The sequence below is a fragment of the Myotis brandtii genome, unplaced genomic scaffold (assembly GCF_000412655.1).
Source record: "Myotis brandtii unplaced genomic scaffold, ASM41265v1 scaffold363, whole genome shotgun sequence".
NCBI lineage: Eukaryota > Metazoa > Chordata > Mammalia > Chiroptera > Vespertilionidae > Myotis > Myotis brandtii.
Genome location: NW_005363938.1, coordinates 3,209,251 through 3,236,962, shown reverse-complemented (window position 1 = coordinate 3,236,962; position 27,712 = coordinate 3,209,251). Strand labels below are relative to the sequence as shown.

General features: G+C 49.6%; 1 protein-coding gene across 1 annotated transcript in view; it reads right to left on the bottom strand.

Annotated features, from left to right (window-relative positions):
- Positions 1-27,712, bottom strand: part of XYLT1 (xylosyltransferase I) — a 388,023-nt gene that overhangs the window by 61,244 nt on the left and 299,067 nt on the right. The window contains exons 8-9 of the mRNA XM_014544395.1: positions 24,946-25,118; positions 23,749-23,951 (exon numbers count right to left, since the gene is read on the bottom strand). Coding sequence (XP_014399881.1) covers positions 23,749-23,951; positions 24,946-25,118 — 376 coding nt within the window. The remainder of the gene's footprint in view (positions 1-23,748; positions 23,952-24,945; positions 25,119-27,712) is intronic.

The following is a 27,712-nucleotide window of genomic DNA, read 5'->3' as shown; positions in this document are numbered from 1 at the left end:
TCCGGTCCAGTTTAAGAACCCATTGTGGCCCTCGAGTCAAAAAGTTTGCCCACCCCTGATCTAGGTGCTGTATTTCTTCCAGGATCCCGTGGGCACAAGTACAGCCACAGTCGGGGACCCATAGGCTCTTTCTGGAACGTAAGTGTGATCACGCCCCCTCTTCTACTTAACATCCTGGATGCTCTCCATCCCCTGCAGGGTGGTGCCCTGACTCCCAACAAGCGTGCAAGGTGGTTTGTGAGCTCACCCTGCCTGCTCTATCTCTGCAATTACTTGAAGTTTCCTAAGCGTCCTGTGCTCCTCATAACTCTAAGGCTTTGCATGCTCTGTTTGCTCTCCTGGGAAACACCTCCAATTTCCTGGACGGGTCAGGTGCCAGACCCCTGGAACGGCAGTGGGTAAGGTAGCTGCGGTCCCCTATGCGCAGGTAGCACACAGGACAGTGGGGAAGGGAAACCTACAGGTAGTCTTACGATGGGGGTGGGACACCAGGGGAACTGAAGCGCGATGCATGCTGGACATGCCAGGGGCCGGTGGCTCCCTCCACACAGGCAGCCAGCGCCTAGAGAACCACCTGGATCACAAAACCCACTCACTTCTCATTGGATTTGTTATTTTTTTTTTGTTACCGACAAAAACATTTCAGAATTAAAACATGCTCATCGCAGTTGCAGGAACTAGCAAATCATTTCTCAAACTCTCCACGCTTTCCCAGAACATTTGTAAGACACACATTTTTCATTTTGAACGTACACAAGCCATTCTGAGAAGCAGTTTATCTGACTGTCCATCAGTGGGAACTTTTCACACATCAGCCCTTCCTCCAGATATCACGGAAAGGTCACTGATAAGCATCAGCACCCAGAGGCCACGCCTGATCCTGGAACACCAACAGGAACCATGAATGAAGAACTAAATTGTCATTCAGCGGTGGTGTGTGTGTGTGTGTGTGTGTGTGTGTGTGTGTGGTCTATTTGATTGTTATTTTAATTATCTGAGATCTGGTTGTCCTCATATACCAGGAGACATCTCAAATGAGCAGAACATTTGGTTAACCAAATTGTGCATCCCCTTACAACCACTGATGACAGCCAATTGTTTGATTTGGTTCTGGGGGGAGGGAAGGGGAACAAGACCAGGTCTGCTCCGGAGGACAAAGATTGAATCTTAAAAGTACATGGGATTTAGGTAGAAAAGTGAAATCTTGGCCACAATAAAAGCTGTTCTCGGAGAAGCATTTGTATTAATTTCTCTCTGATCCTTGCCACTTGGTTGTTGTTGATTTTCAGCCAGTTTCTCAAGTTCACTGAGCTTTCCCTTTCCAATCTGCACACAGGGGATAACAATCAATGGTCTCTAAGTTGCCTGTGTGTTGCGGGCGTGGCACACACGGTGCTTGGCCTGTAGTAGGTGCGCAGTAAATGGAAGCCTTCATGAGGAGGTTCCTATGGCCTTTGCTTAGAAATGCCAGAGGAAAGGCATGCCCACTGCTTGCCAGTCCTCCACCAACCTGTGACATTTTTATCCCACACACCTGTGTTCTTAGCACGAGTGTAAGTTGGTATGTTTAAGTCCCTTGGCTGCAAGTGACTTGAGGACAGGAATCTTGTCTGATTCAACTATATTTCCCCAGCATCCAGAATAAGCCCTATGCCTCTAGCAGGTTCTAGCAGCCTTAAGCCTCTTTCTCTTTGAGGTCCCCATGCCCATGTCAGAGTGGCTCACAGAATTGTTCAGGTTATGTGTGTCGCATTCCAGAATGAGGGCCTCTGGCCATACTTTGTCCATATTTTTGCCCAATCAGCTCCTGCTTATCTTTGTAAGAACTGTCTCAGTGTCAGCTCAACTGGGAAGGGCTAGAGTATAAATAAGCATTAACCTAAACTGAACTGAACTGCTAAGCTCTTGTGTGTGTGGCTAAGACCATTGTCCCCACCCTCCACACACATTTTATACTACCCTGGGTTTATAGAAATGATGGCAAAGACCTATAGTAATGATTTATTAATTACAATTTCACCAGACAGGGGTCCCTAATGCACCAACACTAACATATCAGAATTTGGAGCAATGAAAATAATGCAAACCCAAGACCGGAGAGACGTAAGTTCAACTCCTGGCTCCACCACTTATTAACAGTGTAGCCTGGGGCAGGTCATCTGAAGTTCAATTTCCACACCTTTAAATCTGAGGATGGTAACAATATCTACTTTATAGGTTGTGATAAGGATTAAATGAGATAAGAGGGCATTAACTGTTCACAATGGAAAAATCCTGGCTGACAGAGAAACTGGTACTGGAGGTGGGGTAAGGAACGGCGGGGAAGCACAGAGATCTACTCTAGGCTGGGTAGGCTGGCCCACCCAATGCTAGACTGTCAGCTATTGTTGTTACTATCATGACTTCTTCTCTGGGACTGGAGCCTGTGTACTGCTGGGGGTAGGATACCACAAGGATCTCCATCGCTCAGAATGTCAGGGGCAGGTCAGTTCAGATTTCAGCCCCGGGGTGGGACTGAGCTCCAAGGACAGCTGACTGTCACTGATCGCCTTGGGCAGCATGCCAGGTTTCCTAGCCTGCCTGTCCTGGAACAAGGTCAAAATGCGCTGAGAAGTCACACAGAGAAGCCACACGCTCCCCCACAGAAAAACCAACGCCAGGGCCACCTCAGCAGACCTCAAGCACACGCAGATTCTTGGCTCGAGAGAGGGAGCCTGGAGGATCAGGACATGCTGCACCCAGTATCTTCTTTCCCCTCAGAGTTCCAAGGCTGCGTGTTTATTGCAGAGGACTGAAGAGACATTATAAAAAGAACGCAGGCGGTTGAAACAGAGGACACAGGCTCTGAGGTACGGATCTGCAGTTCTCAGAGACAGAAAACTTCTAAAACGTTGTAAGAGAAACTCTATCATAGAGCTCAGTGGTTCTCAGGCAGCGTCTGGGGTGGTCCTACTTCCTGCCGGCTGGAGGGAGAGGGGCGGACTCGGGCTGGCGCACCTGAGGTTTCTGCAGAGAAGAGCCTATTTACCACATTAGGGTCGTGGGTGAAGTTCCAATTGAAAAAAAAATGTAGAAGCTTAAGAATAAAAGCTCCAAAATCATTAAGGAGGATGGCCACTTGGGATTCCAATTCTTTGCTTTGGGAGGAGGGCAGGGTACAGCATCTGGCAGCATACACCTCTGGCAGGACTGGCTGGGCTCTGCTCTCTCACTGTCTCACCTGGGGTGGTGCCATTACTCTGAGCAGCACAATTGCCTTTTAAACAACGGGATTCATAACAGGACACATTTCATAAAGGTGTTTTGAGGATAGAAGGAATGATGCACTTAGCATGGGTGCTTGCTATGCAGTAAACACTTAAATATTAGCTGGGTTAGTAGCGTGTGTGAAAGGCTTAGCCCAGTGCCTGGAACATATGAAAATGTTGGATGATCTCATTGCTCTAGTTACTTCTTCCCTCCGAGGAGGGACGGGATGGCTGGTTTTCCGAGGCTGCAACATACAGGCCTCGGGGGTTCCCCAGGGGAAGCTGTGGCCCCGAGGACATCAACAGGGCCCACAAGCCAAGACCAAGCCCTCTCTGGTCAGTTCCCTTGCTGGCCCCAAAGGGCTGAGATTGGCCAAAAGTGGAAACCCGCATACAGAAGCGGGAATCCCCTTTCTTTCCTACTCTATCTTTAGACTCTTTCTTGCCTTTCTCTCTTAAGTAGTTGAATCACCTACATTAAAAAGGCACCAAACACAGAACTGAAAACAGTTGCTCAAACAATAACTTGTGCATGAACATTCATGGAAGCCCCGAAGAGGAAATCACCCAAATAGCCATCGATGGATGAATGGCTGAGCCAAATGCAGGCTGTCTGTACAATGGAACAGCACTCAGCCATAAAATGCAACGAAATGCCGGACACAGGCTACAACATGCCTGCGCCCTGAAAACTGATGCTCCGTGAAAGAAGCCAGGCACCAGAGGTCGCCTACTGCACGGCTGCTTTTATGTGAAATGTCCAGAACAGGCAGATCCAGAGACAGAAGGCAGACTGGCGGTTGCCGGGGACTGGGAGAGTGGGAAGGAGAGAAACTGTTTAATGATGACAACGTCTGGAACGAGATGGTGATGATGCCTGCACAACACTGTAAATGTCTCTGATGATAAACTTCATGTTATGTGTATTTTACCATAATAAAAAAGTACCAGTCGAACCTCCAAATCCAACGTATAAAAAAGCCACCATAACACAGCTATAATAATAACCACGCTTGGTATGTCACACCTATTTTATAGACACCATGTACTGAATCCTCACAAGCAGCCTAGAAGGTAGGCAGGTTAGGTCCTTTCACAATGAGCAAACCGAGCTCCTCAAAGCTTGGGCAACTCGTCTAATGACAGTGATGCTGATCTACGGGGAGTCTAAGTCATGTGTTCTAGGCATTTGATATATAGCGATTCCTTTTGCCTTCCCACCAACCTCATGAAGTAGGTGCTATTATTCTCACCCATTGTGCAGAATAGGAGGAACAGAGGTTATATTACTTGTGCGGGGCTAGACACACACACAACAGGAGCAGGGATTTGCAGCCAGGCCACCCGGCCTCAGGGTTCAAAGGCCTTCACCACAGAGGTCTGGAGGTCACGAGGCTTGGCCATGGAAACTGGAGAGAATGTGGGTAGCGGAGGCCCTGCCTCCCAAGGAGCATGAGACAGACTGGACAGCCGCCACATGACATCAAGAGATCGTGTGGGATTCAGACCTTCTCGCAGACTGTGTGAAAGCCAGCATGTGCCCGGACAGGTGTCACATGTCAACATCCCTCAGCTGCTGGGCTTCCAGATGCCCCCCCCCCCCAATCTGTGCTGGCAACTCCAGTTGAATGGAGAAGCGGCTGAGCCAATGGTGGGATTGAGGACAAGCCACCATGGCTCACTGTTCTTCTGAAATGGACTCTGGCTCTTTGGAACATTTTCCATTCTCATCATGGAAGCATCGGAAAACGCCTCTAGCTGGAAGAAATAAGTGAAGACAAAACCCCTAAACTGATCCTCAATCCAGGAATAAGCCCAGAGATACTTTTCATGATTGTGGAAGTGAAAATCATGCAATGAAGTGTCAGCGAGGCTTCTGCCACTTAGGAATAAATGACAGCAGGCACTGCTGTTGTCACAGTGGTGGCTGTGGATGGCCACCGACCATTCATTTGATCTGGAGGTGACAAAGATTTGTCAGTAAGGACTTACTGTGCTCCTACTATGTGCCAGGCACTGTACCAGGCACTAGAGAAATAGTGCTAAGCAGAACACACATCATCTCGGCTCTCCTGGAACTGTCACTCTGGGCCACCTTCATTGTCATCATTTGTGGAGCATTTTCTCTCCCCCAGGTAAGGCACCTCGCATTTCACCGATTAATCCTCGCAGCAAAGGCTGAAGTAGGCCACTGCGATGGTTCCCACTTCACAGATGAGAAAACCAGGACGAGCAACTTGGCCAAGGTTTCATGGCCAGTGAAAGGGACAGCTGGACTCGGACTCTGCCAGCTCCTCCAATGCACACTTCTGATGGCTTTGCTACAATCCTAATGGCCTGAGCTCTGGAAAATTTCTGCCAAACAGAGGGCAGAGAGAGAGTTTCAGGGTTCAGCCCCAGGGAACCCAGGGCCTGGAGACCAAGCATATCGTGTGCTGTAGAAGGGCCCAGCAGAAAGGAAATAACAGCAGTGAAACCACAGGGCTGGGGAAGCAGCCTGGTGGAAAGAAATGGCCTGAGCTATAACGTACATATCCACCAGCGGAAAATATTACCTATCATATTTCCCCTCTTCCAGCAGTCTGGTGAAGTTCTCTACTTCTTTCCCTTTCCTTTTGTTCTCACTGCCAAGTAGCTGATTAGGAACTAATGCTTTCTTATCATGACACAACCCAATAAAATACTTTTCAAAGGTAACCTGTTGCTTTTAGAATAAACTTGGGCTCCTTACCATGGCTCTCAGGCTGCCATACCATCTGGGCTGACCCATCTCTCCAGCCTTATTCTATTGGCACATCCCCTTACCACACACTGTCTACATAAGCCTCTCTTGACTTGCTACATGGGCCATGTTCCCTCATGCCCCAGGGCCTTTGCACATGCAACTTGCTCTGGTTGGAACACTGATCCCCCATTTTTTTCAGTTAATTCCTCTTTTTCTTTCAACTTTTAGCTCAAAGGCACTTCTCCAGGGAAGCTTTCTCTGACTCCCTAGAAGAGGTTATATGCATGTCTGTTTCATATATATATATATAGAGAGAGAGACTTCGTTCCTTACAATGTCATAAAGATGTAATAATTTCATGGTCTAATCCGTGAGGCCAGAGAGGTTAGCTATCCTACCCGTGGCTGTAAGCCCAGATTCTAGCAAATGTCTGGCACATAGTAGGTTTCCAATAAAGATGGGTCAACTGACTGAATGAATTAACCAATAATGAGGTCCTAAAGCTATTTCATTAGAGGCAACATGGTCATCAACTTAGCTGAAAAGTGCTCTGTCTTCCCAAGCTGACAGTGCAGCCTGTGGTGGACTCATGAGACGAATTACAAGAGGGGAACCCAGACACATAGAGGCAGAAAGAGGGTGGGGAGCCAGACACACAAGATCAGCCAGATTTACAGCAAGCAACACAGGAGCACAGGTCCAGTCACTCTGGGGAATCTTTGAGACTTAGTTGGCATTAAGGCATTAGTCAGCAACTTGCCTGGCCAGCCCAGAAAGATAAACGAGTCTTGTGCTCTCAGGGGGAGCAGTGAGCTGGGGTAAGTGCTGAAACCAATGAGTCTTGGGATTCAGCATCATTAACCTTTCTGATTCAGATGGAGGAAGGTGGCGCAGGGTGAATTACGGTGCTAATGAGAACCAGGTATTTCTGACGGGTTTATGTAGAGGAGGCTGGGTGGTTAGAACATACAGTTTGCTCTGGCTGACACTTATTACGGGGGCTGGACAGGGCCACAGTCATGGAGGACACCATGAATAAACTGCCTGCCTCCTCTTGGCTGGTCCAGGTCAGGCAACACTGATGGGTGAGCCATATTTCATGTGCTGCTTTCTAGCTCAGGTTTAGGACTGGTAAGCCATGAAGGTTGTGGGAAAATAAAGGAACAGGAGACTGTTGTTTTATGTTGAGATACCCTGGGATGGGTGAGAGTCCAAGCCAAGGTCCAGGAGAGATTGACCAGAAGGCTTTGGGAATCTACCACTCCTTCTCTCTCCAGGGTCCTGAATTCTGAAGCATCACAAGCTGGCATGTGGGTTGACAGACTCTCAACAGACAGTTGACAGGGGCCTGCAAACCACAACCCACCACTTGTGTTTGTAAGTCAAGTTTTGTTGGAATGTTGTCATGCCCACTCGTGTGCATGTTGTCTGTGGCTGCCTCTTCCTCAGGTGGTAGAATTGCACTGTTGTGGTAGAGACCATAAGGCCCACAACACCTAAACTATTTACTATCTGGCCCTTTATAAAAAAGTTTGCCGACCCCTGCCATTATAATGTTTCTCTCTTTTTGGTCATCCATACCGCTTCCTCACAACTTTCCCCAAAACATCTTCCTGGCCTACCCTCCGCCTCCCATGCCGTATTTTTCCCAGGACACATTTCCCCTGATATATTATTCCGTCACTATCTAATGTCCCTTTCCCTTGGCTTTCTGTATCCCAGCATTCAGAAAGCACCTGGCACATAGCAAGCACTTAATGTATACGTATTTGTTGAATGACTGAAGAGCCACAAACCACTTGTATTATTGCTTTGTTAACATTTAGATAAACTATTCTTTAAAGAAAATTTCAGCTTCAGAAACCTGGGGTATGTAAGTTTTTCACCTTTTGTGTTAATATTGATAAACATTGACATTTTCAGAAACCTGTCTGCGTACCACTTTAAATCGCTGCCCACTGCAAGTGGTCCATAGGTCAGACTTGGGAAGCCTGGCTTGCGGTTAAGGACATGGGCGGGGTTGTCTGAGCGCCACCTCTAGTAGGTGAGCAACTTTGGGCAAATTCCTCATATCTCTTCTCTCCAGACTGGGGGTGATGAAGGTCTTCTCTCACCAGGTGGCTGAGAAATTAAATGAAATTGTGGAAGCCATTAGCACAGCACCCTGCACACACTCAGGGCTGGGTGAAGAGAGGTGGTAGATGCACCCCACTGGGTACTGCGGCCATGGCTCTCAGTGGAGGCCTTGTGGACACTGCCCTGGTTGCCGAATGGTTCCATAGCATCCTGGCAAAGCAATTTGGATTAATGGAACCATTTAGCTGTATGTGTCCAGAGATAGCATTGTTTAAAGTAACCTGTTAGAAACTTCCCCAAGGCGGCAAACTTTTACACAAAGATTGACTCTGTAATCAAAAGCTGCCTCGTCTTAAACCACATTCCAGCATTCCAAAGAGTGCAATTGCGTTGAGAAAGGGGTGGCGATGTTTGTGCCCCTGGGTGTGTCTGCCAACGAATGCTGACTGATGAACACAATGAAACTGCACCCAGGAGAATCCTTCTCTGAAGGAGGAAAGGACACAGGAGGCAGGTGGCAGCTCTGGACACAGCATTCCCATCTTCCTCTACATGAGAGGTGATCATGCTGTGGGGTCCCCCCCCCCCCCCCCCCCGGGGAAATTGGCTGGCACCACCAACAGCTTCCTCTTTGCCATTCTCCACTTTCTGTTTAAGTGGTGTTATGGGCCCTGGGCCAAGGCTAGAGATTGCTGACCCGTCCAGGTGTTCGAGCCAAGTTCTGACACTGCCGGGAGGGCTCAAAGTGGCCACAGGCTGGCTAGAGGCCCACGACTTGAGCTTGGGGATGGGTTAGGGTGGTGAGGTTGATGAGATCTACAGGTAGAACTTTGAAGGAAGTTTCCAACTTGAAACTTTAGGGAGGTTGTGGTAGCACTGATTCAAGAGTAAGTGGATATGAGAAGGACAGTGTTGCTTTAGCCCGCAGTGGTCAAGAAGGCTGATCAACACCAAGGCTGTCTTCAAACAGCCTCTCAACAGGAGGGGAGAGAGGGGCTGGGACAGCTCAACTACACATGGGTCCAAACTTGGCTCAACTGAAGGCGACCGTCTTCTCGACTCTCATACAACTGAATTTCCTCAAAGGCATGCTCCCTTTCTCTCTCTCTCTGCATTTCAAATTTAGTACAAAGATATAGAGATATAAAATATAGGAGAGAAGAGGTTGAGAATAAACAGTGGCCACAGAGAAGGCCAGACCATGTTTTTATCTATAATGATAATGCAGGATTTTTAGAGACCATAGTAACGTCAACAAGAGAACCATCTCATGAGTACTTATAATAAACTAGAGGCCCGATGCACAAATTTGTGCATGAGTAGGGTCCCTAGGCCTGGCTGGTGATCAGGGCCAGTCTGTGGGGTGACCGGTGGGGCAATCGTGGGGCCCTCACTGGCACCCGCCTTGGCTGGCCTGGGGCCTGCAGGCTGGGGGCAGCTCCTGCATTACGTGTCTGCTCCCTGGTGGTCAGTGTGCGTCATAGCGACTGGTTGTTCCTCCAGTGGTTGATTTGCATATTGGGCTTTTATTATATAGGATGCCCAGCTCTCTATTAGGCCCTGTGTTTCAGTATCTCTCATCTTCATAGTGACCTGATGATGGCCCTGTGGGGAGGGGGCTCGTCCTGGCTTCCCATATCAGGCCTCCACTTTTCTCTCCTGCCTCTTTGGTTCATGTGACTGGGTGGATGCAGTAAGCTAAGGTCTCCCTGGCCATCTCCCTCTTCTCTCTGTTCCTCAGCACAGCTCTGCATCCCAGTCCCAATGTCTAGGTGGTGGGAGGGATGAACATGAGGTCGCACGCAGATGCCAGACCTGAGCCACTGTGCTCTAACCTGACTGTTTATCAGACAGCTCACGGAGCTGGGAGTAAGGCAGAGCTTGGGTTCCCACCTCACTGCTGTTCCCTGCCTGGCTCCCTGACAGGTAACATTATCATCTCCCTCTTACAGGTGAGAAAACCAAGACTCAGAAAGACTGAATTCACTTGTCTTGAGATCATACAGATAGCAGGGGATGGAGACAGGAGTCAAACCCAGGCCAGTTGACATCACACGGCCTTTCACGTGTGCTGGTGGAGTGACGATGTAGAAAATGCCAGCTGTGGAACAATCATGCACATTTGGGGGGGCGGGGGGACAGCAGCCATTCCTTCCTAATTCTGCTTGCTTGAGGCTAACATTTAAATGAGTGAGAATTTCATCAGGCACCACCCTTCGGCAGTTGGGGTCTGGAAAGTCTCGGGTCAAGAAGAAACAGGATTACAAAGGAATTGGAAGGCCGGGCTCTTCCAGCTAACGCAGGCAGCTGGTTCCTCCTTCCGGGCTTAGAGCAAACGCAATTTGTAAAGCCTCGATTTCTCACCAGCCAGAGAGAGCCCATCTGGTGATGGGGCCATGCAGGCTGTGGTGGCCACGTGTGGGGTTTGTGCTCTTGTGTGATTGGTTTTACCCCCTGGGGTCAATTGTTTATGTAACATTTCTGCCCACCTCGCCAGCGAGGCGGCTGGGCAGAGCAGAAATCACGCTGCATTTGACAGTCAATTGGGCCTGTGTTCAAATCCTGCCTTGACCTACCCAGCTCTGTGACCTTGGGCGAGTCATTCAAACCCGTGGCATCTCAGTGCCCATCTCCACACCACCCCTGGGGACACAGTGAGGACTGAGCAAGGCAGAACTGAAGCAGAACCTGACAGCAGCTCAGCAGCTGGCCAAGTGCTGGTGACCCTGGATTCCGGTTCTGATGTGCACGCCTGGTTATGGTCATTTCGCCCTCCTGGATCCTCATCCAGATGAAGAGAACGAGGACTTCGACTGGAGAAGAATGAGCAGGGGAGCTTCGGTCCAGACCTCCCCAGTGGGAACAGTATGACCTGTGGGTGAGGAACTCAGGCCTCCTTTTGTTTTTCCCAGTGATGAAAAAAGCATGGATTTGAATCCTGGCTCTGATCCCCAGCAGCTGTGAGACACTGGGCAAACTCCTGAACTTCCTTCAGCCTCAGTCTCTTCATCTGTAAAATGGGATGTGGTGATAGCATCTACCTTGTGGGGGTGTGGTGACATTTGATGACACATGGAAATCTCTTGGCCAGGACCCCCCAGTGGCAGGTACTCACAAAATGCTAGCTGACATTAGCTCCTGGAACAGGGAAGATCTTGAAGGGCTTCCCCAGGCATCTACTTGGAGAACCCTCTACTGGCCACTCTCCATGTTGGGCAATGACTCAGGGTGGCAACAAGGGGGAGGGAGGAAATGAACATAATAATTTAAAAATCTATAGTTCCCATCTACCCACCCCATGACTGGACCTTAACCCTGTCTAGGAGGCCTCGTGCTTATCCAGGTTTCTGCTGTCATCAATGAAAAGGGGTAGAAACACCCCTCCCTTATCCCACTTGACCTTTAAAAGGGTGGGGTCCTTCCAGATTGCCCTTGAGAGCAATCTTCCCATGGAGTGAGATGTGAGTGGGAGACAGAGGAAGAGTGACAGACTCTACAATCCCATCACCCATGCTGCGGACCACCCCGGCTCACATCCAAATTCCCAGGATGCACTTAGAGCTCCATAAATGAAGCATTTGCTCTCCAGAGAAGCAAATATGCTCAATGCACTGGGTAGGAAGATGCCCAGCGTTGGAAATGTTCCATCCACAGACACATAGCTAGCCGCTGCTGAGATGAAGGGGAACTAGGGAGGAGGAAGTTAGGAAAAAATACCTACAAAACACAATGCATGGCCAGTCTGGGCTCTGGTGAGACCATCCGACTGGCAGAGGATGGAGACCACATTTGTTTCTAAACTGGCAGTATCCATGCTCTCCTATTATCAAAACAGCAGTGTGACTCTCTCCAGCGGAAGTATTTCTGCCCCACGACACAAAGGTAAGGCCCACGAGGACAGGAGTTTTCAATCGGTTTTGTTCACTCCTCCATCTTCAGCACCAAGATCTGCGCTGCTCCATATGCTATTTGTTTATGTTTAAATTAAAATCAACTTGACTTTGCCAGGCCACCGTGGCTCAATGGTTGAGCGCCGACCTATGAACCAGGAGGTCACAGTTAAGATTCCAGGTCAGGGCACATGCCTGGATTGTGAGCTCGATCCCCAGTAGGGGGCATGCAGGAGGCAGCTGATCAATGATTCTCTCTCATCATTGATGTTTCTCTCTCTCCCTTCCTCTCTGAAATCAATAAAAACATATTTTAAAAAAATCAAATTGACTTTAAAATGTAGTGCCTCTGTCCCACAAAGCATGTTTCAAGCTCCCCATAGGCACATGGTGCTGGCGGCTCCTGCATTGAATGGCGGTTTTGGAACATTCCTGTTGCCATAGTCAGTTCTGTTGGACAGCTCTGGTCTGGAGCATCACCCAGCACACAGAGGCTCTCAAGGTGGGTGAATGAATGAATGAATGAATGACCAACACGCTCTACTCTCTGATGGCCTAAGGATGGACATAGGACTCAAGATAAAAGCATCCAATTCCTTTCCCCAGAACTTCAATTTTTCTTTCAGCAGTGAAAGCATGAAAATGACAGGCAAACAGGCAACTCGGCTGCGATGTATTTAAGCCACACGGTGGCATCTCGTGGGTGAAACAGTCACGTCATTCCTGCCTTTTGTTCTGCCACCTTTTGCACTGATTACGTGAACGCCCCCATCCTTCCAGAAACGTCCTTCCTTATCTCTGTTAGCCAAGACAGTGTTCTAAACCGATAGGGCCGCTCTTGGCTTTCTGAGGTACCGGGTGCTTCTCAACCCAGTCCTGTGAGGATTCCACGAACGCCAGCCCCACTCGGCTTGTCCGGGGACACGGTTTGCAAACAAAACTGTTAATGGAATAATTACTGGCATTTTTTTTCCCGTTCCTCGTGAATAACAGCCTGAGCAGAAACATCCTCTCGGACTGGAACATTCTCTGGGTGGAGCTTTCCTCTGACCATGTCATACCAGGGTTTTGGGGTCTGGGAAATGAATAAAAGTGGTTGGATGCTGAGAATGTGGCCATCGAGGGAGAGAGTCACACCCAAAGATCTGGTGCTGGGGCCACAGCTTAGACTTCTGTGAAGTACTGAAGTGCATTGTCATCGCAGCATTCCCCTTGCGATTTATTACTGTAATTAAAGTGACGAATGTCTGTGTCTCCCCCAGGCCAGTGGTTTTCAACCCCGACTGTATTCCAGTCACCTGGAAAGCTTTAAAAAATACATATAGATTCTTGTCTCCCACAAGGAATTTATATTCAACTGGTCTGCAGTGGAATTCTGATATTTTAACAGAAGCTTCCAAGAATCAGGTGGAGCCCTGCCTTTCTCAGGGTGCCAGGCTCCCACGGTGGGGACCCTGTCTGCCTGCTCTGCCCCTGGAGACAGCGATGGTAGGTGCTCAGGAAGTGACGGCTGAATGGAGGCATGGGAGAGCACCAGCTCCACCCCAGTGTGAGGCCAGAGGATGGTGTCTTTGCTAGAACAGCCTTTAGAGGAGGCTCCCGCCCCCTCCAGACACGGCTGGGGACCTAGGACAGCACCACGCCTCCCAAGTGTGTCTTGAACTCAAGGGTGACGGCAGGCTGTAATGGGTTGAAGGGGATCCCCCTCCCAAAATTCACATCCCCCTGGAACCTCAGGAGGCACTTTTTTTTTGGAAACAGGAACTTTGTAGATGCAATTAGTTAAGATGGGGTCCTGCTGGATTAGGGTGAGCCCTAAGTCCAATGACTGCTGTTCTTATGAGCAGGTTGTGTCAGGAGAGGCAGACATAAGAAAGAGGGGCCAAAGGAAGATGGAGGGAGATTGGAGTGATGCATCTACAAGTCAAGGAATGCCAGGATTGAGGGCAACCACCAGAAACTAGGAAGAGGCAAGGAAGGATTCTCTCTAGAACCTTCAGAGGGAGGACGGCCCTGCCAACACCTTGATCTCAGAGTTCAGCTTCAGAACTGTAAGAGAATACACTTCTGTGGTTGTAAGCCAGTGGTCGTGTTCTCCTGGAGCCGCAGGAAACTAAGGCAGAGGCTAAGGGCACTGAGTCAAGAGTCTGCTGGGCAGAAGATGAGTCGCAGGGCTGGTAAGTTCCCTAATGTCCTTCTCCAGATTCATCTTCCCCACTCCTCGCCTCCATCGCGCTGCCCCACCTGACCTCCCTTCTCTTTAGCCCCTGGAACTCCTCCCTGCCTCAGGACCTTGCACATGCTGTTCCCCTTTGCCTGGCACCTCCACCCCTTTTTTTCATAGTGAGCCCCATTTCAGGTCTTGGCTTAAACCTCCCTCTCTAAAGGCATCTCCTCTCCCCTGACCACACTCCTTAGGGTAGGACCCCTTCTTATTTTCCACTGGGACACCCTGGCATGATTTTACGAATATGACCTCCATTTCTCCCACAGACGGTGAGCTCCCTCAGTGAATGAGCAGGTCTTTCCCGGCTGCATCTCCCAGCACCCAGCCCAGTGCCTGGCACTCGGCCTGTGCTCCACAAATACTCAGCACACCTGCTTGAGTAAATAAATGATTACGGGCTGCAAGCTGCTCCCAGGGGGGCTGGGGCCAATGCTTTCCCAAATGGCTGGGGAGAAGCTCGAGTCCGTTGTCAGGGTCTGGCTCAGCTATGTCCTCCTGGGGGGCTCTGAGGGCCCCGGGGTGAAGCAATGAGGTCTGGCTTGGGCAGAGATGGAGGGGGTCCCCGGGGGGTGTCCATGAGAAAGAAGTCAGGGGTAGAATTAGAAGGCACAGGCCCTGGCGGGTTGACGAGGTGGGGGGCACACAGGCTTCCAGCCCCAGTGAACAGGCCAACGAATGGTCCTACTCAGCAAAGGGCAATGAGGAGGGGCTGATGTGGGTTGGAGAGAAGTTTAATAGGAATCCTGTGAGAGCCTGGTCCCGTGGGGAGACAATTCCCTGTAGCTAACCTAACGGTTCTGTGGAGAGAAAACTCGTTGTTTCAGGAGTTTATGCTCCTTAAAAAGAACAAGAAGCACCCTACACCCATCAGGAGGGCTACTCAAAAACAGGTGGAAATAACAAGCACTGGTGAGGGTGTGCGGATGATGGAACCCTGGGCACTGCTGGTGGGAATGTGAAGGGGTGGTGCAGTGCTGTGGAAAACAGTCTGGAGAGTCCACGCGCCCCCCCCTCCCCCCAAAAAAAAGAATTACCGTGTGAGCCAGCAATTCTACTTCTGGGTACACAGCCCAAAGGACTGAGAGCAGAGAGGCAAGGAGATATCTGCATACACATGCTCATAGCAGCATTATCCACCATAGCCAAGACGTGGAAGCAACCCAGTATCCACGGATGATGGGTGAACATGGAAGCAAAGGTAGTCTATTCCTACAATGGAATAGTATTTGGGCTTAAAAAGGAAGGAAGTTCTGATGTTCTACGACAAGGAGGACATCATGCTGAGCGAAACAAGCCAGTCACAAAGAGACAAACACTATGTGATTCCACTTAAATGAGGAACCTAGAGTAGTCAAAGTCAAGGAGACAGGAAGTAGAACCGCGGTTGCCAGGGGGCGGGGGAGGGGCATGGGTATTGTTTAATGGGTAGAGTTTCAGTTTTCCAAGATGAAGAGCCCTGGAGATCGGTTACACAACAGTGTGAACGCACTTCGCATTACTGAACTGTACACATAAATAGTTAAGATGCTAAAGTTTATGTTACGTATATTTTACCACAATTAAAAACAAAAGGACAAAGAAGAGTGTGAACGCACAGGCTTTCACAGTCCCTTCCTGAACCCCCAGGCTGTCCCCTTCTGCCTCCCTGCTCAGTGCTCCTGACCTGTTCCCCAAACTCTTGCCCCAGGTCACTGGGCGGTCTTGACTCTCTGGGTTCTGTGCATCAGCCCTGCGCTGCCAGCCTCCTGAACGAGGCTGATTCATGCAGGTGTGGGGTCCTGGTCCCCAAGCAGAAGGTGGCTGCCTGGCTCTGTGTGACTGGAAGGCTAACCATCCGCTCTGCTTGGACTCAGGAAGCTCATGGTGGCTCCAGGACACCTACCTCTGCCAGGAGGCTGGAGAGGAGAGGGGACTCTCTGAGCATAATTCTGGGATCAGCCAGCACCCCCTTCCTCACTGGCCTCCCCACCTGAGACCCCTCCCAACTGTTCTCCCAGGGCAGCCAACGTGATCCCTCCAGACTGCAAATGGGAGTACTGCCCGCTGAAACCACACAGCTCTCGGGCTGTGGCTTCAACCACCAACAGGTAACCTAAAGTCCCCGGGGGAATGGCCTCGGCCTACCTCACTGCTAACCAGGAACCCCTTGCTCTTTGAGTTGCAGCCACATTAGCTTTTTTTCAGCTCCTCATACATGTGAAGGGCTGTCTTGCCACAGGGCCCTTGCCCACACCACCCCCTTTCCTGGAATCCTCTCCTGGGACCCCTCACACTTCCGCTGGTGAACTACTACCCCTTTTACCCATATCAGTTCCCGTGCTGCCTCCTGAGGGAGGCTGCCCCAGACCCCAGGCCAAGGGGACTTCACTTGCAAAGTGCTCTCAGACCCCTCCTTCCTTTCCTTAGACCACTTGCCTCACTTCATAATGATATGTTCACTCCTGTGACCATTCTGATTCATGTCAGTCTCCCCCCATTAATAACTGGCTGTCAAAAAGACAGTGCTTACTGAGGGCTGAGCACCTTACATACATTAACTCATTTCACCCTCGAGCAACCATATGGGTGGTACTGTGCTAGCTCCGTTTTACAGATGAGGGAACTGAGGTATCAATACATTAAGTGATTTTTCTCAAGTCTAAGTTTACACGGCGAGTACCCAGAAGAGCGGGGATTGACCCCAGATGGTCTGGCCTGAGTCTGTGCACTTGACCATGATGAGGAAGGCAAGGACTGGCTGTGCTTTCCCTCACTGTTGAATGCCCGGTACCTAGTGAACGAATGGAGTCAGTAGGAGCCCCATCTCCCGAACGCCTCTGTGAAAGTAGAGCATGGTCTTCAGCTGGCTCACCAGGGGCCTGAGCTCTTTCCTACCCAACACAGCCCCAGGCTGCATTCAGAGGGGCTTGGATGGTGAAAGAAGAAGGAAGGGGGTAGGGGAAGCTTACATCTCAACCTTATCTTCCATCTTTCCATCTTCAACCCCAAATCTGTCTCAACTAACTGGAATCATGGCAAGAGGTAGGCAGAGGAGGACCAGGCTGAATGGGAAAGGTCACAGCCTCTTCGGGGTATGTCACCCCTACCCTGGCCCCAGCATTGTCGGGGCTCAGTCAACCAGAGTCCGAAGCACCACACTGTATAGAATCCCATGTGATGCAGACACATCTTTAACCAGATGAGGTCCCTGACTCAGGGCACATCGTACCATCCAAGCCAGCCAAGAGACAGAGTGTTTTGGGGGCTCTTAAGAACCCCAGGCCTATCAGTTCATGGGAGGCTACACAAACGGTGGTATATCTACACAATGGAATAGCATTCAGCCATGAAAAGGAATGAAGTACTGATATAGGCTACAACGTGAATAACCATGAAAATAGTATACCACGTGAAAGAAGTCTGTCACAAAATGTCACATACGGTATGATTCCATTCTTATGAAATATCCAACATAAGTGAACCCAGAGAGACAGATTAGTGGTTGACAGGGACTGGTTGGGGAGGTGAATGGGGGATGTGCATGGCAAGTGACTGCTTCATGGTTACAGGGCTTCCTGGTGGGGAGACGAAGTGATTAGGAACCAGATGGAGGTGATGGTTGTACACCATTGAGCATGTACTAAAAGCCACTGGATCAAACAATTGGTTAATTATATGGTCAGTGAATTTTACCTCAATTAAAAAAAAAGATCCTGCTTCTGTCACTTACTGGTGTGGTCAGGTTTCTTAACATCTCTGTGCCTTAGTTTCCCCATCTGAAAAATGGGGAATACCAAAAGTATACTTCCTGGGGTTCCTGTGAGGACTATGTGAAATATTTAGAAAAATGCCAGGGAGGTATTAAGTGCTATATATGCACTTGCTATATATGGTTGGCTATTGACAAAGGAATTCTGTGACCCACTCAAAACCCCCTGAGCCAACTAAAGGAATGCAAAGTAAGGGAGAGGCTGACGTCTGAGTATCTGTACCAGGTAACTTAACTTCAAATCATAGGGTAACATGTTAATTATTATAAAAAATTTGGCTTTCTTGCAAAGTTTCCTGGAAGTTCTGTTTCAACACTAACCTCTTTACACTTTCTCACACAGAAGTTTTGTTTGGGAAATGAAATTTAAGACAAAACTTGAGTTAAAGGCCTCTGTGGCAGGTCTAGTACATAGTAGGCACAAAGCAAATGTTTGCTGGATGCGGGTGAGCCTCGCCTGATCAGTCCCATGCAAACGCTGGTCTCTGAGCATCGCGGGGAAGCTGGGCTACCTGCTTCCTGTCTATGAGCTGGCACTTCCTGGTGAGGCTCCACAGAACCACTCTGAGCTCCGGGCCAGGTGGTATCTCAGGACAGCGTTTAGGTCCACAGTCAAGTGTAACGTAAATGTCCACATGGTGGGCCCAGGTGGGTTAGATCTTGTTGACATGGACCCCCATGAGGCAGAATAGTAGGCCCTGGGTTTAGCTGAAAATTTAAATACGATTTCCCCTGCCACACACACACACACACATACACACACACGCACACGCACACATGCACACACACCACAGACAGCATGTGAGCCCTGGAGGGGCCAAGGACACACTGAGCCCTCCTCCCTTTGCACTGGACTTAGCCCCAAGACACGGGGCCTGGAGAAGGTGGACAGTGTTACCACTGGCCCCAACTAAGCAACAGTGCAGACCGCTTCTTGTTTCATGCCTTCCTGTGGCCCATGTAACTAACGCATGCTAGAGCAATTTCCTGCCTTACTGAGTAGAATATATTGAATAAAAGCATGCCCTCTGATGATTCAAGACCTCACAGGGTCTCCGTGTTTGAAAATATCCTGTTTCATCCATGCAACGGATACAGCACTGGCTCCAACTGCAGCCCGCGTGGGCCAGGCAGGCTGGTCAACCCCAGAGCGGGAGGACCTGAGTTCCTGAACGCACTTAGCTTGCATGTTCCAAATGCAGGAATAGTCTGCACGTTCACAAATGAGTTGCTTCTGTCCTGTTTTCCCTTGAAACATTGGCCTTTACAGTCTAACACTGCTTTTTCCACTGTTGAAAGAGATGTGAATTCAAGAAATATTTCATCAGTCTTTTCACGATGAATGGAAATCCAAAAGCAATTCAGTTGATGAGTGAGCCCAGCCTGTGGTGCCCACACTATCCCATCATTACACTAGTAACAGCCCGTGTCTACCAAGCACTTTCTATATGTCAGGCACCATGTTAAGCCCTTGACATGCAACATTTCCTTTCATCGTCCTAACCTCCCTATGAGATAGGCACTGAGATTGTGCCGTTTCTCAGGTGGACAAGCAGAGAGTCAGAAAGCTAAAGCAGCCTTTGCTGAGCCGGTGGTGCATACAATCTATAGCCAGGCTGCATCCGGGGCCTACACAGGCTGGTGGCCAGCGAGTGTTCACCCCCTAAAAGAAGTCTGGTCCCCCAGGCAGAGCTGGGCAGCGGCATGGGGAGGCTACATCAAATCACAAACAGCTCGGAGTAGCCACAGCGAGCAGGCTCTGCCCTTGGCTACCCCAAGTTTTCAGAGCCATCAGAAGCTTTTGGGGCACTCCCGCCTTTGGAGAAGGCTCCTAAGTTTGCTCACCCTTCCTGGGATGGAAGAAGTCGTGGTTTGGGAAGCTACAGATGGAGTGGCAGATGGGAAGTGAAGGCCTATCAGAGTTGCCCAGGATAAAACCATTCATCTGCAAAATTCATGTTTTTGTGTGGGGCGACTTCATGAAAACAACAGCAAGAGGAAGCAGCAGTGCCTGATGCATGACGTGCCTCTGGCCACCAGGCTGGCAAAGCACAGTGGACAGAAGAACCGGGGCGGGGGGGAGAGGGGTGGGCGGGCACTGAAATGAGAGCAGAGAAAGACAGAGCGACAGAGATGCAGAGACCCAGAGCGTGAAGCTAAAAAGCTAGAAATATGATGACTCTCTTCCCCAAACACCCCAAATAGGTGGGGCACATGGTCTAAGGAAGGATTTCTGGACCCCTCAGATATGAGGCTCAGCCTTACAACGAAACTGACTGTGGACATTGACTGGGTACTTTCTAAGTGCCAACACTCTGCTGGTTGCATTGCTACAACCTGATCTCACAAAGACTGAATTTACCTCTGATGGTTTTAGTTCTGCCAGTGAAGTGGCAGAACTCAGACTCAAACCTTGGCCACCTGCTGAGAGTCGGAGCACTCCTCCTCTTGGATGCTGAAATGCTAGAAATTCCGATATCCGGGCAGAGCAGACTTGGTTAAGTGGCCATGGTTGGTTATGGCTTCAACTTCCAAGTCAACACAAAGCCTCTAGGGGGAAGTCTCAAGACCTGGCATGAGTCTCCTGGGAAGGGCCAGGGGCCTGGGCATACCTAACTGATCTCAAGAGGTCTCTGGCCGAGTTCCGCCGCATGACCTAGGCTGAAATGACCTCTGGGGCCTCCACGGGAGGCCTGGAAGAAAGTGTGGGAATCTTGATCCTAGCTAGTCAGACTCGGGGACAATAGGAGACCTTTACTCATGCGATTTCCTGCTGCCAGGTGGTGCAATCACATCCCTGCCCAGCCTGGAGCTTGAGGATGGCCGTGCTCTCTAGGCAGCCTGGGGCCATCCTGCCACTCTGGGCCAGCTGACTTCCCCAGAGACCAACTTCAAGCAGAAAGAATAACAACCTTAGAGCCAGACAGAACTGGTTCTAATCCCCAGCCTGCCACGTATTCTTTACATGACCTTGGGCCTCAGCTTGCCCTTCAATAAAACAGGTTTGCTTTGAGGGCTGACGGAAGCACCTCCCACATCAGCTGCTCCACAGCAGCAGGTTAGGGTATTTCTGAACTCAGTCCTTCCTTGGGAGATGGAGGAGAATGTTCTAACTCACCTTGCCCTGTCCCTCTCTAACTCACCTCTCCTCATTCTTTTATTGCATTCTGTTTAAATTTCTCTAATGCATCTAGTTCACCTCTGACCCAAGTCTTATCCAGGCTGTCCTTTCTCTCAGGAACTGGAGAGTGATTCTGCCCCTGGGGAAACAGCAACTGGAGATGTTTGTGGATGTCACAGTGCCTGGGGGTGGGGAGCACTACCAGCATCTGGTAGATGGGCCCGGGATGCTGCTAAACACCCTACAGTGCCCAGGACAGCCCCGCAGCATGGAAGGCTCCAGCCTGTTATGCTAATAGTGCCTAGGTTGGGAAATCCTAGTCTAGAATGATCTTTCCTTCTCATTTGTTTGCCAATCTTTTTTTTTTTTAATGCTCACCTGAGGATATGTTTATTGATTTTGGAGAGAGAGGAAGGGAGAACGAGCACAAGAAAGAAACATCAATGGGTTGCCTCCTGCATTTGCCCCAACCAGGAATCGAACCTGAAGCCCTTTGGCGTATGGGACAATGCTCTAACCAACTGAGCCACCTGGTCAGGGCTGACAGTCCCTCCTTATCCCCAGGTCTCAACTCAAAACTGCACATTCCGAGGCCTTTCTGACGTCCTGATTGCCCCTCTTGCGCTCAGACCATCTGCTGCTTCCTCTTGATAGCCCTGTCACACCTTGCATGACGCCTCTCTTACATGATTAGCTAATTCCTTCTAGGGTACCACCAGGTAGGGGCTGTGGGGCTTTTATTCACTAAATGCCCAAATAATGCCTAGCATGGTAGTTGCTTAATAAATCTTTGTGGAATGAATGTTTGAATAAATAAGAAATTAGGAAAAACCTGCCAGTGATGTTTTAAAATCACCTCCTTTTTTTTTTTTTAATTCTGCTATCCTACAAACAAAAGAAAATAACCCCCATCATTCTTCCCAGGTTCAAGGGTGTCAGGTGCATTTTGCCTAAACTGAGCAAAGACTTTGCCTTCCCCAGATCTCCTTCAGAGTCCAGGGTCCCCTGGCAGACCATGGGATGCCACCAAGCCCAGAACTAAAGGAAGGACACTTTAAATAGACACTTCCATGCCTGTGTCTCATCTAGATCCTCACTCAAAACCCAAACTCCTGGGCATATGTGGCCTCGATATTTAATGACTTAGGAATGACTGTTTAATATTTTAGATGTGATAATCATATTGATGTTATGTTCAAAGAGAGATGTATACTGAAATATTTACAGATACGATTTGATGATGCCTTGGAAATGGTTCATGGGGGGCGGGGGAGGTGGGGGGAGAGACATGAGCACAGACATTACCAGACTGTCACGAATTGATTATAGTTGAAACTGGGCAACGTATAAGTAGGGGTTCATTATATTAGTCTCGGCACTCTTGTGCACATTTGAAAATTGCCCTGATAAAAGTGTGTGTGAGTTCTTTAAAGATCCCTTCATTTCTGGGACTGCTGTTCAGTGCCCTCATGGCATCCGAGGGAGGAAGGCCCTCTGCTTCACACACTGTCCCCCTCCCTGTCCACTCACTTCTGCCTCTCAGCCTCCTCAATAAATCAGGATGGAAGACACGGCCGAGCAAAGAGCTGCCGTCTGGATAGGAAATAGACCTCATTTTCTTGCCTTTCTCCTTTACAAGCTCTCTGGAGGGGTTTTCTTTGCTTATGGTCTATTTTACGGAGCAGATCACTGTTTGTGCACAGGGGCCTTCCTCGTGGCATCTCCGCTACCTCGGGGCTGCAGACTGCGGGCTGCTCTATCTGCCCCACACGACTGTGGCCAAGCAGGCTGCAGGCTGAGTGGGAAGACCGAGAGAAGCTCAAACTCCGTAGTTTCACGTGAAATTTCCCATTTTAAAAATGTAGACAATCAATTTGTTAAAATTAGGTAGGAGCCAAAGAATAAAATCCAAGATACCCAGGGTCCTTGAATAGCCCAAAGACACCCACACGTCTGTGACTGTACCTGAACTGTTGCACCGCACCTCCCTTCCTTCTCCCTGCCCCTCCTGGTTTAACTATGATGTCACACCTTGTCTTCCTCTGCTCAAATCATACCAGTGGGTCCCGTCTTGCTTGAGTGACAGCCAAATTCTGGAATCTCTACAGTCTCGCCCCAAGTTGCTCTCTGATCTTCTGTCTCTTACTACCCTACCCCTCAGTCTGTCCTAGCCACACTGAGCCCCGCTGTTCCTTCCACACACCAGGTGTGTTCCCGCCCCAGGGCTCAGCACTGCTGTTCCCTGTTCCTGGACCACCTTCCCTGACCACTTTCCCTGCCCGAGGACTCACTCCTCCTTCCTCGTCCATTCCTCTCGGTGAGGACCGTCCTGTCACGCTGGTTAAAATTACAACACTTCCTCCGTCCTCTCGGCTTTGTTTTCCCATGCACCATTTGACTTATTTTGTTTGTTATTTGTCTCCCTGACTGGACTGAAAGCGCCATGTGGGGAAGGGTGACAGTTCCTTTAGTGTTTATTCAAACAGAGCGGGAAAACTGTGTACTCAACAAATATCTGTTGAATGAATGAATGAACGAATGAGTGAATGTGCAAATGATGCTCAGGCCCAGTGTGGATCCCATGCTGAGGGATCTGTGAAGACAGCGCATGAGCGTACACGCTGCTCTGCACAGGAGGCAAAACGCTAAGACCAGGGAGGACGGGAGGGAGCGGGACCTGGGTGCAGGCTGCTGGGGCCCAGGGCCGCCTTACCTGATGGGGTAGTCGGCAGCGCTGAGGTTGATGAAGAAGTCCCAGGGCCAGTCGGTCATCTCCAGCAGGTCCCGCATGCTCTGCAAGTACGTGGCCAGGAGGCTGGCGCCGCCCCAGATGGTGGCCATCCGCCAAGGGGTGACGCGGACATTGCTGTACTGCCGGGCGAACTGGAGCACTTGGCGGTGCAGGTAGTTGGAGCGCTTTTTCCCAGGAGAGAAAAGGGTGACATTCAGCAGCCCAGAAAACACCCAGACGTACCCCTTGTCCCCTCTCTGTCCCTTCCCTTTTAGGTGGCAGGGTTCCTGAACTTTGCCCAGTAGCTGGTTCAGGCTGGGGGCATCTTTCTATATGGCTATTCGAACATTTATTATTGTTTAAATTTCACTTTAGCTATTTTAAATGCAGATTCCCTGGCCCCATCCTCTGACCTATGGTTTACTAGGAGCCTAGGGCTCTGCATTTTTATACAGATGGAGGCATGTGGTCTGAGGATAGCGAGCTGTGAAATACAGCTGTATCGAAGCCTGAGGAGTGTTGTGAGGAGTGGAATGTCTCCATCACCCTCTCACAGCCCTGCTAGAAGCAGATCCTTTGCCTCTTGAGTAAGGACATAATCATGTCACGTTCCAGGCTAAGAGAAAAACCCCTGGGAAAAGAGAGTTCAAGGGTCAGCAAGCCTGCTGCGGGGTTTTATCAATAAAGTTTTATTGGGACACAGCCACACACATTCATCATTCGTTTATGTATTGTTTATGGCTGCTTTCACACAATGGCAGAGCTGAGTAGCTGCGACAGAGAGGGTATGGCCTTCAAGCCTAAAATCTTTATATATGGCCCTTCACAGGGAAAGTGTGTCCACTCCTGGGATAGCTCCCCTCACAGAGAGGCAGGCAGTGTACTGGGCAGTGGGACAGTGAGGAAAAGAGGGAAGAAAACCAGTATTTATAGAGACTGTCACACACAAACACACACACACACACACACACACATTTTAGGAGAGGTAGCTGCTCAGCCTACTAGCCCTGTCACACACACACACACACACACACACACACACACACACACACACACACACATTTTAGGAGAGGTAGCTGCTCAGCCTACTAGCCTTCCCTGAAAGGGAGGCTGGCTTGAAGAGGGGCAGAGGGACCCACAGAGAAAGGCCAGCAGGAGGCGCCTGGATGGGGGGCTCACCTTGTCCACGTGGATGTAGTAGAAGTGGTCTTTGTGGTAGATGGCCTTGAACATGCGCTGCAGCTGCCGGGAGGCACGGCCATGCACCACCAGGACGAAAGCGATCCGGACCGGGTTGGCCAGCATATACTCCACGGAGTCCTCGTCCCACTGGACATTCTTGTTGGCTTTGCCTGAGGAAAACCCGAAAGGTCACAGAGGTGGGTGAGGGTCAGAAGTTCCTGTTGGGGGCAGGTTCTCTGATGCATCATCTTGGGGACTGTTGGAGGGGCACCGTAGTCACATTGGGCCCTGAAACCTGATTCAGCATAACCAAGCATGTTCTGGACCCTTATGCTCTCCTGGTGCAACAGGAGTGGGGGACCTTGAGGTGCTTAAGTCACAATTTCCATCCCCAAGGAGCTTTAAAGAGCTGATGGAGACACAGGTACACATATTAAACTATCGAACAGGAGGAGATAAGAGGCATAAGAGGTGCATCTCTGAACCACTGAGGAGGAGAAGTTAACTCTGAGCTAGAAAACGTAAGATACCTGTGCTGCTTTTGCCCATCCAAGTCTATTCTCCTGTTTCCTCCTAAAAGCATCCATTCAAAAAAATTGCGGTGAGAACAGATAACAGGAGATCTACCCTCTTAGCACAATTTTAAGAGCTCTGTATAGTCTTGTTGATTGCAAGCACGATGCTGTACAGAAGATCTTTAGAACTTATTCCTCTTGCATAGCAAAAAGTCTCATCTGGTATTTTGAGAGGCCTCACCCCCCTCCTCCATTCTCAGTCCAAGTGGATGGGGAGGACCTCCCTCCATTATCAAGGTCAGGGGCGTTCACAGAGCTTTAGCCTGGCCAGTTCAAACATTGCATCTCCCTGGCCATAGTCTGTATGATGCAGAGGTGAGCAGGTGACCCAACCAAGCTAATTAGCTCCAAACACAGAATTCTACACTTTAGTTGAGACAACTAGATAAGAGATGTTCATTTTTTGGTGTACACACAACTGGGAGATTCTAAGAGCGCTTTTGTCCCCACAGGGAGGTTGCCTGAGAGGGACCAACACAGAAGCAGCACTGCCGAGGGAGGGAGAGGGCTAGAGCCTAAGGACCCGCTGGAGCTCCTAGATCAGCCCCGCGGGAGATCAGCCACTGTCAGTCATATCCTAGTTTTCTTTGCAAGCCTGGATCCTACACCAGACCCAGCTGGGTAAATGGTTCCAGATATATATATTTTATCCCAGAAGCAGCTCAAAGAGGCTGCTTCCCCCTCCTTTCCCCTGCAAACACACCAGGGGCAAGGTTGCAAGGAGAAACACTGGCTTAGTTCATTGCAATTCCAGCTAGAGTTCTCCCGGCTTTCTTCGGCCTGATTTCCTTTGAGTCTAACCTGATTTCTTGTGGGTTCGAGGTTAATGGGACCAGAACATTGTCAGGGTATTAGCTGCATGTGTCCCAGAATGTCAACTGGGAAAGCCGAGAACTGGGAGTGTGTAGCCTGGAGGTCAGGAGACTGGGGGCCTGTTCGCTGTCGCTGGAAAGCTGATTGGCTGCCAAATGAACAAGGGGGCTACCTTGTTCCAGGGGACAGGAAGAGATGGACATGGCTAATGTCCAAGTTGCATGGCCCAGCCTCCACACCTACGTGATCTGCCTCCTGCAGACCTGGTGCCTTGACTGGCCGGCCCTACTACTTACCTCGCCTCCGGGCCCTTTTCTATCTTTACTTGAGGTGTCTGCCTCAGCACCTTTTCATGGGCTATTCTTGCTACTGGAACACCCTTCCCTTAGATCTTTATTTATTTTATTTATTTATTTTTTAAAGGGGAGAATTCCAGCCCAGATCTTAGGGATCGGGCCTAAGCCAGCAGGTGGACACCCCCCAAGGGGTCCCAGACTGCGAGAGGGCACAGGCCGGGCTGAGGGACCCTCCCAAGTGCAGAAATTTTTGTGCTCCTGTGCACCGGGCCTCTAGTATATATATAAATATAGATAGATAGATTTTAGAGAGGGTTGATCAGCTGCCTCCTGCACACTCCCTACTGGGGATGTGCCCGCAACCAAGGTACATGCCCTTGACTGGAATCGAACCTGGGACCCTTGAGTCCGCAGGCTGACGCTCTATCCACTGAGCCAAACCGGTTAGGGCTCCCTTAGATCTTTACCTGGCTGCATCTTCCTGTCCTCAGTTCACCGATCAATAAAAGTCCACCTCATCCCGCCCCAGCCACATTATTCTCTTTCACTGCACCCTATTTCAATTTTCTGCATAGCATTTAGCACTGTCTGAAATTGTTTATTCATTTACTTGTTTATTATTTAAGTATTCCACTAGAACATGAACTCCAAGAGATGAGGGACTATTTAGTCTTGTTTGTCATTAAATATAGAACACTATGGCACACCACGTTCTTGGTGGAAAAAAGAAGTTACAGGAGGTACATTTGGTTCAGTGCCATAGTAATAGCAATAGAGTTTACTGAGCACTGATCAGCCCTGGCCATTTGTTATTTCATGTAATCCTCATAACAACCCTGCTAGATGATATTATTTCCATTTTGCAAATGTGGAAACCACAGCTTAGAAAGGCCAAGGGATTTATTTGTTCAAGGTCACACTGCTTTAATTAGTTCAGCTGAGATTCAAACCCAGGTCTGTTTTTAAAGCCTATGCCCTTACCCACTAATATACACTACATTACCATACCCAGAATTTGGGAGTTTACAATTCTGCTTGTTAGTTAATGAAAATACCTTTGGGTTACTGCAGGTAAATAGG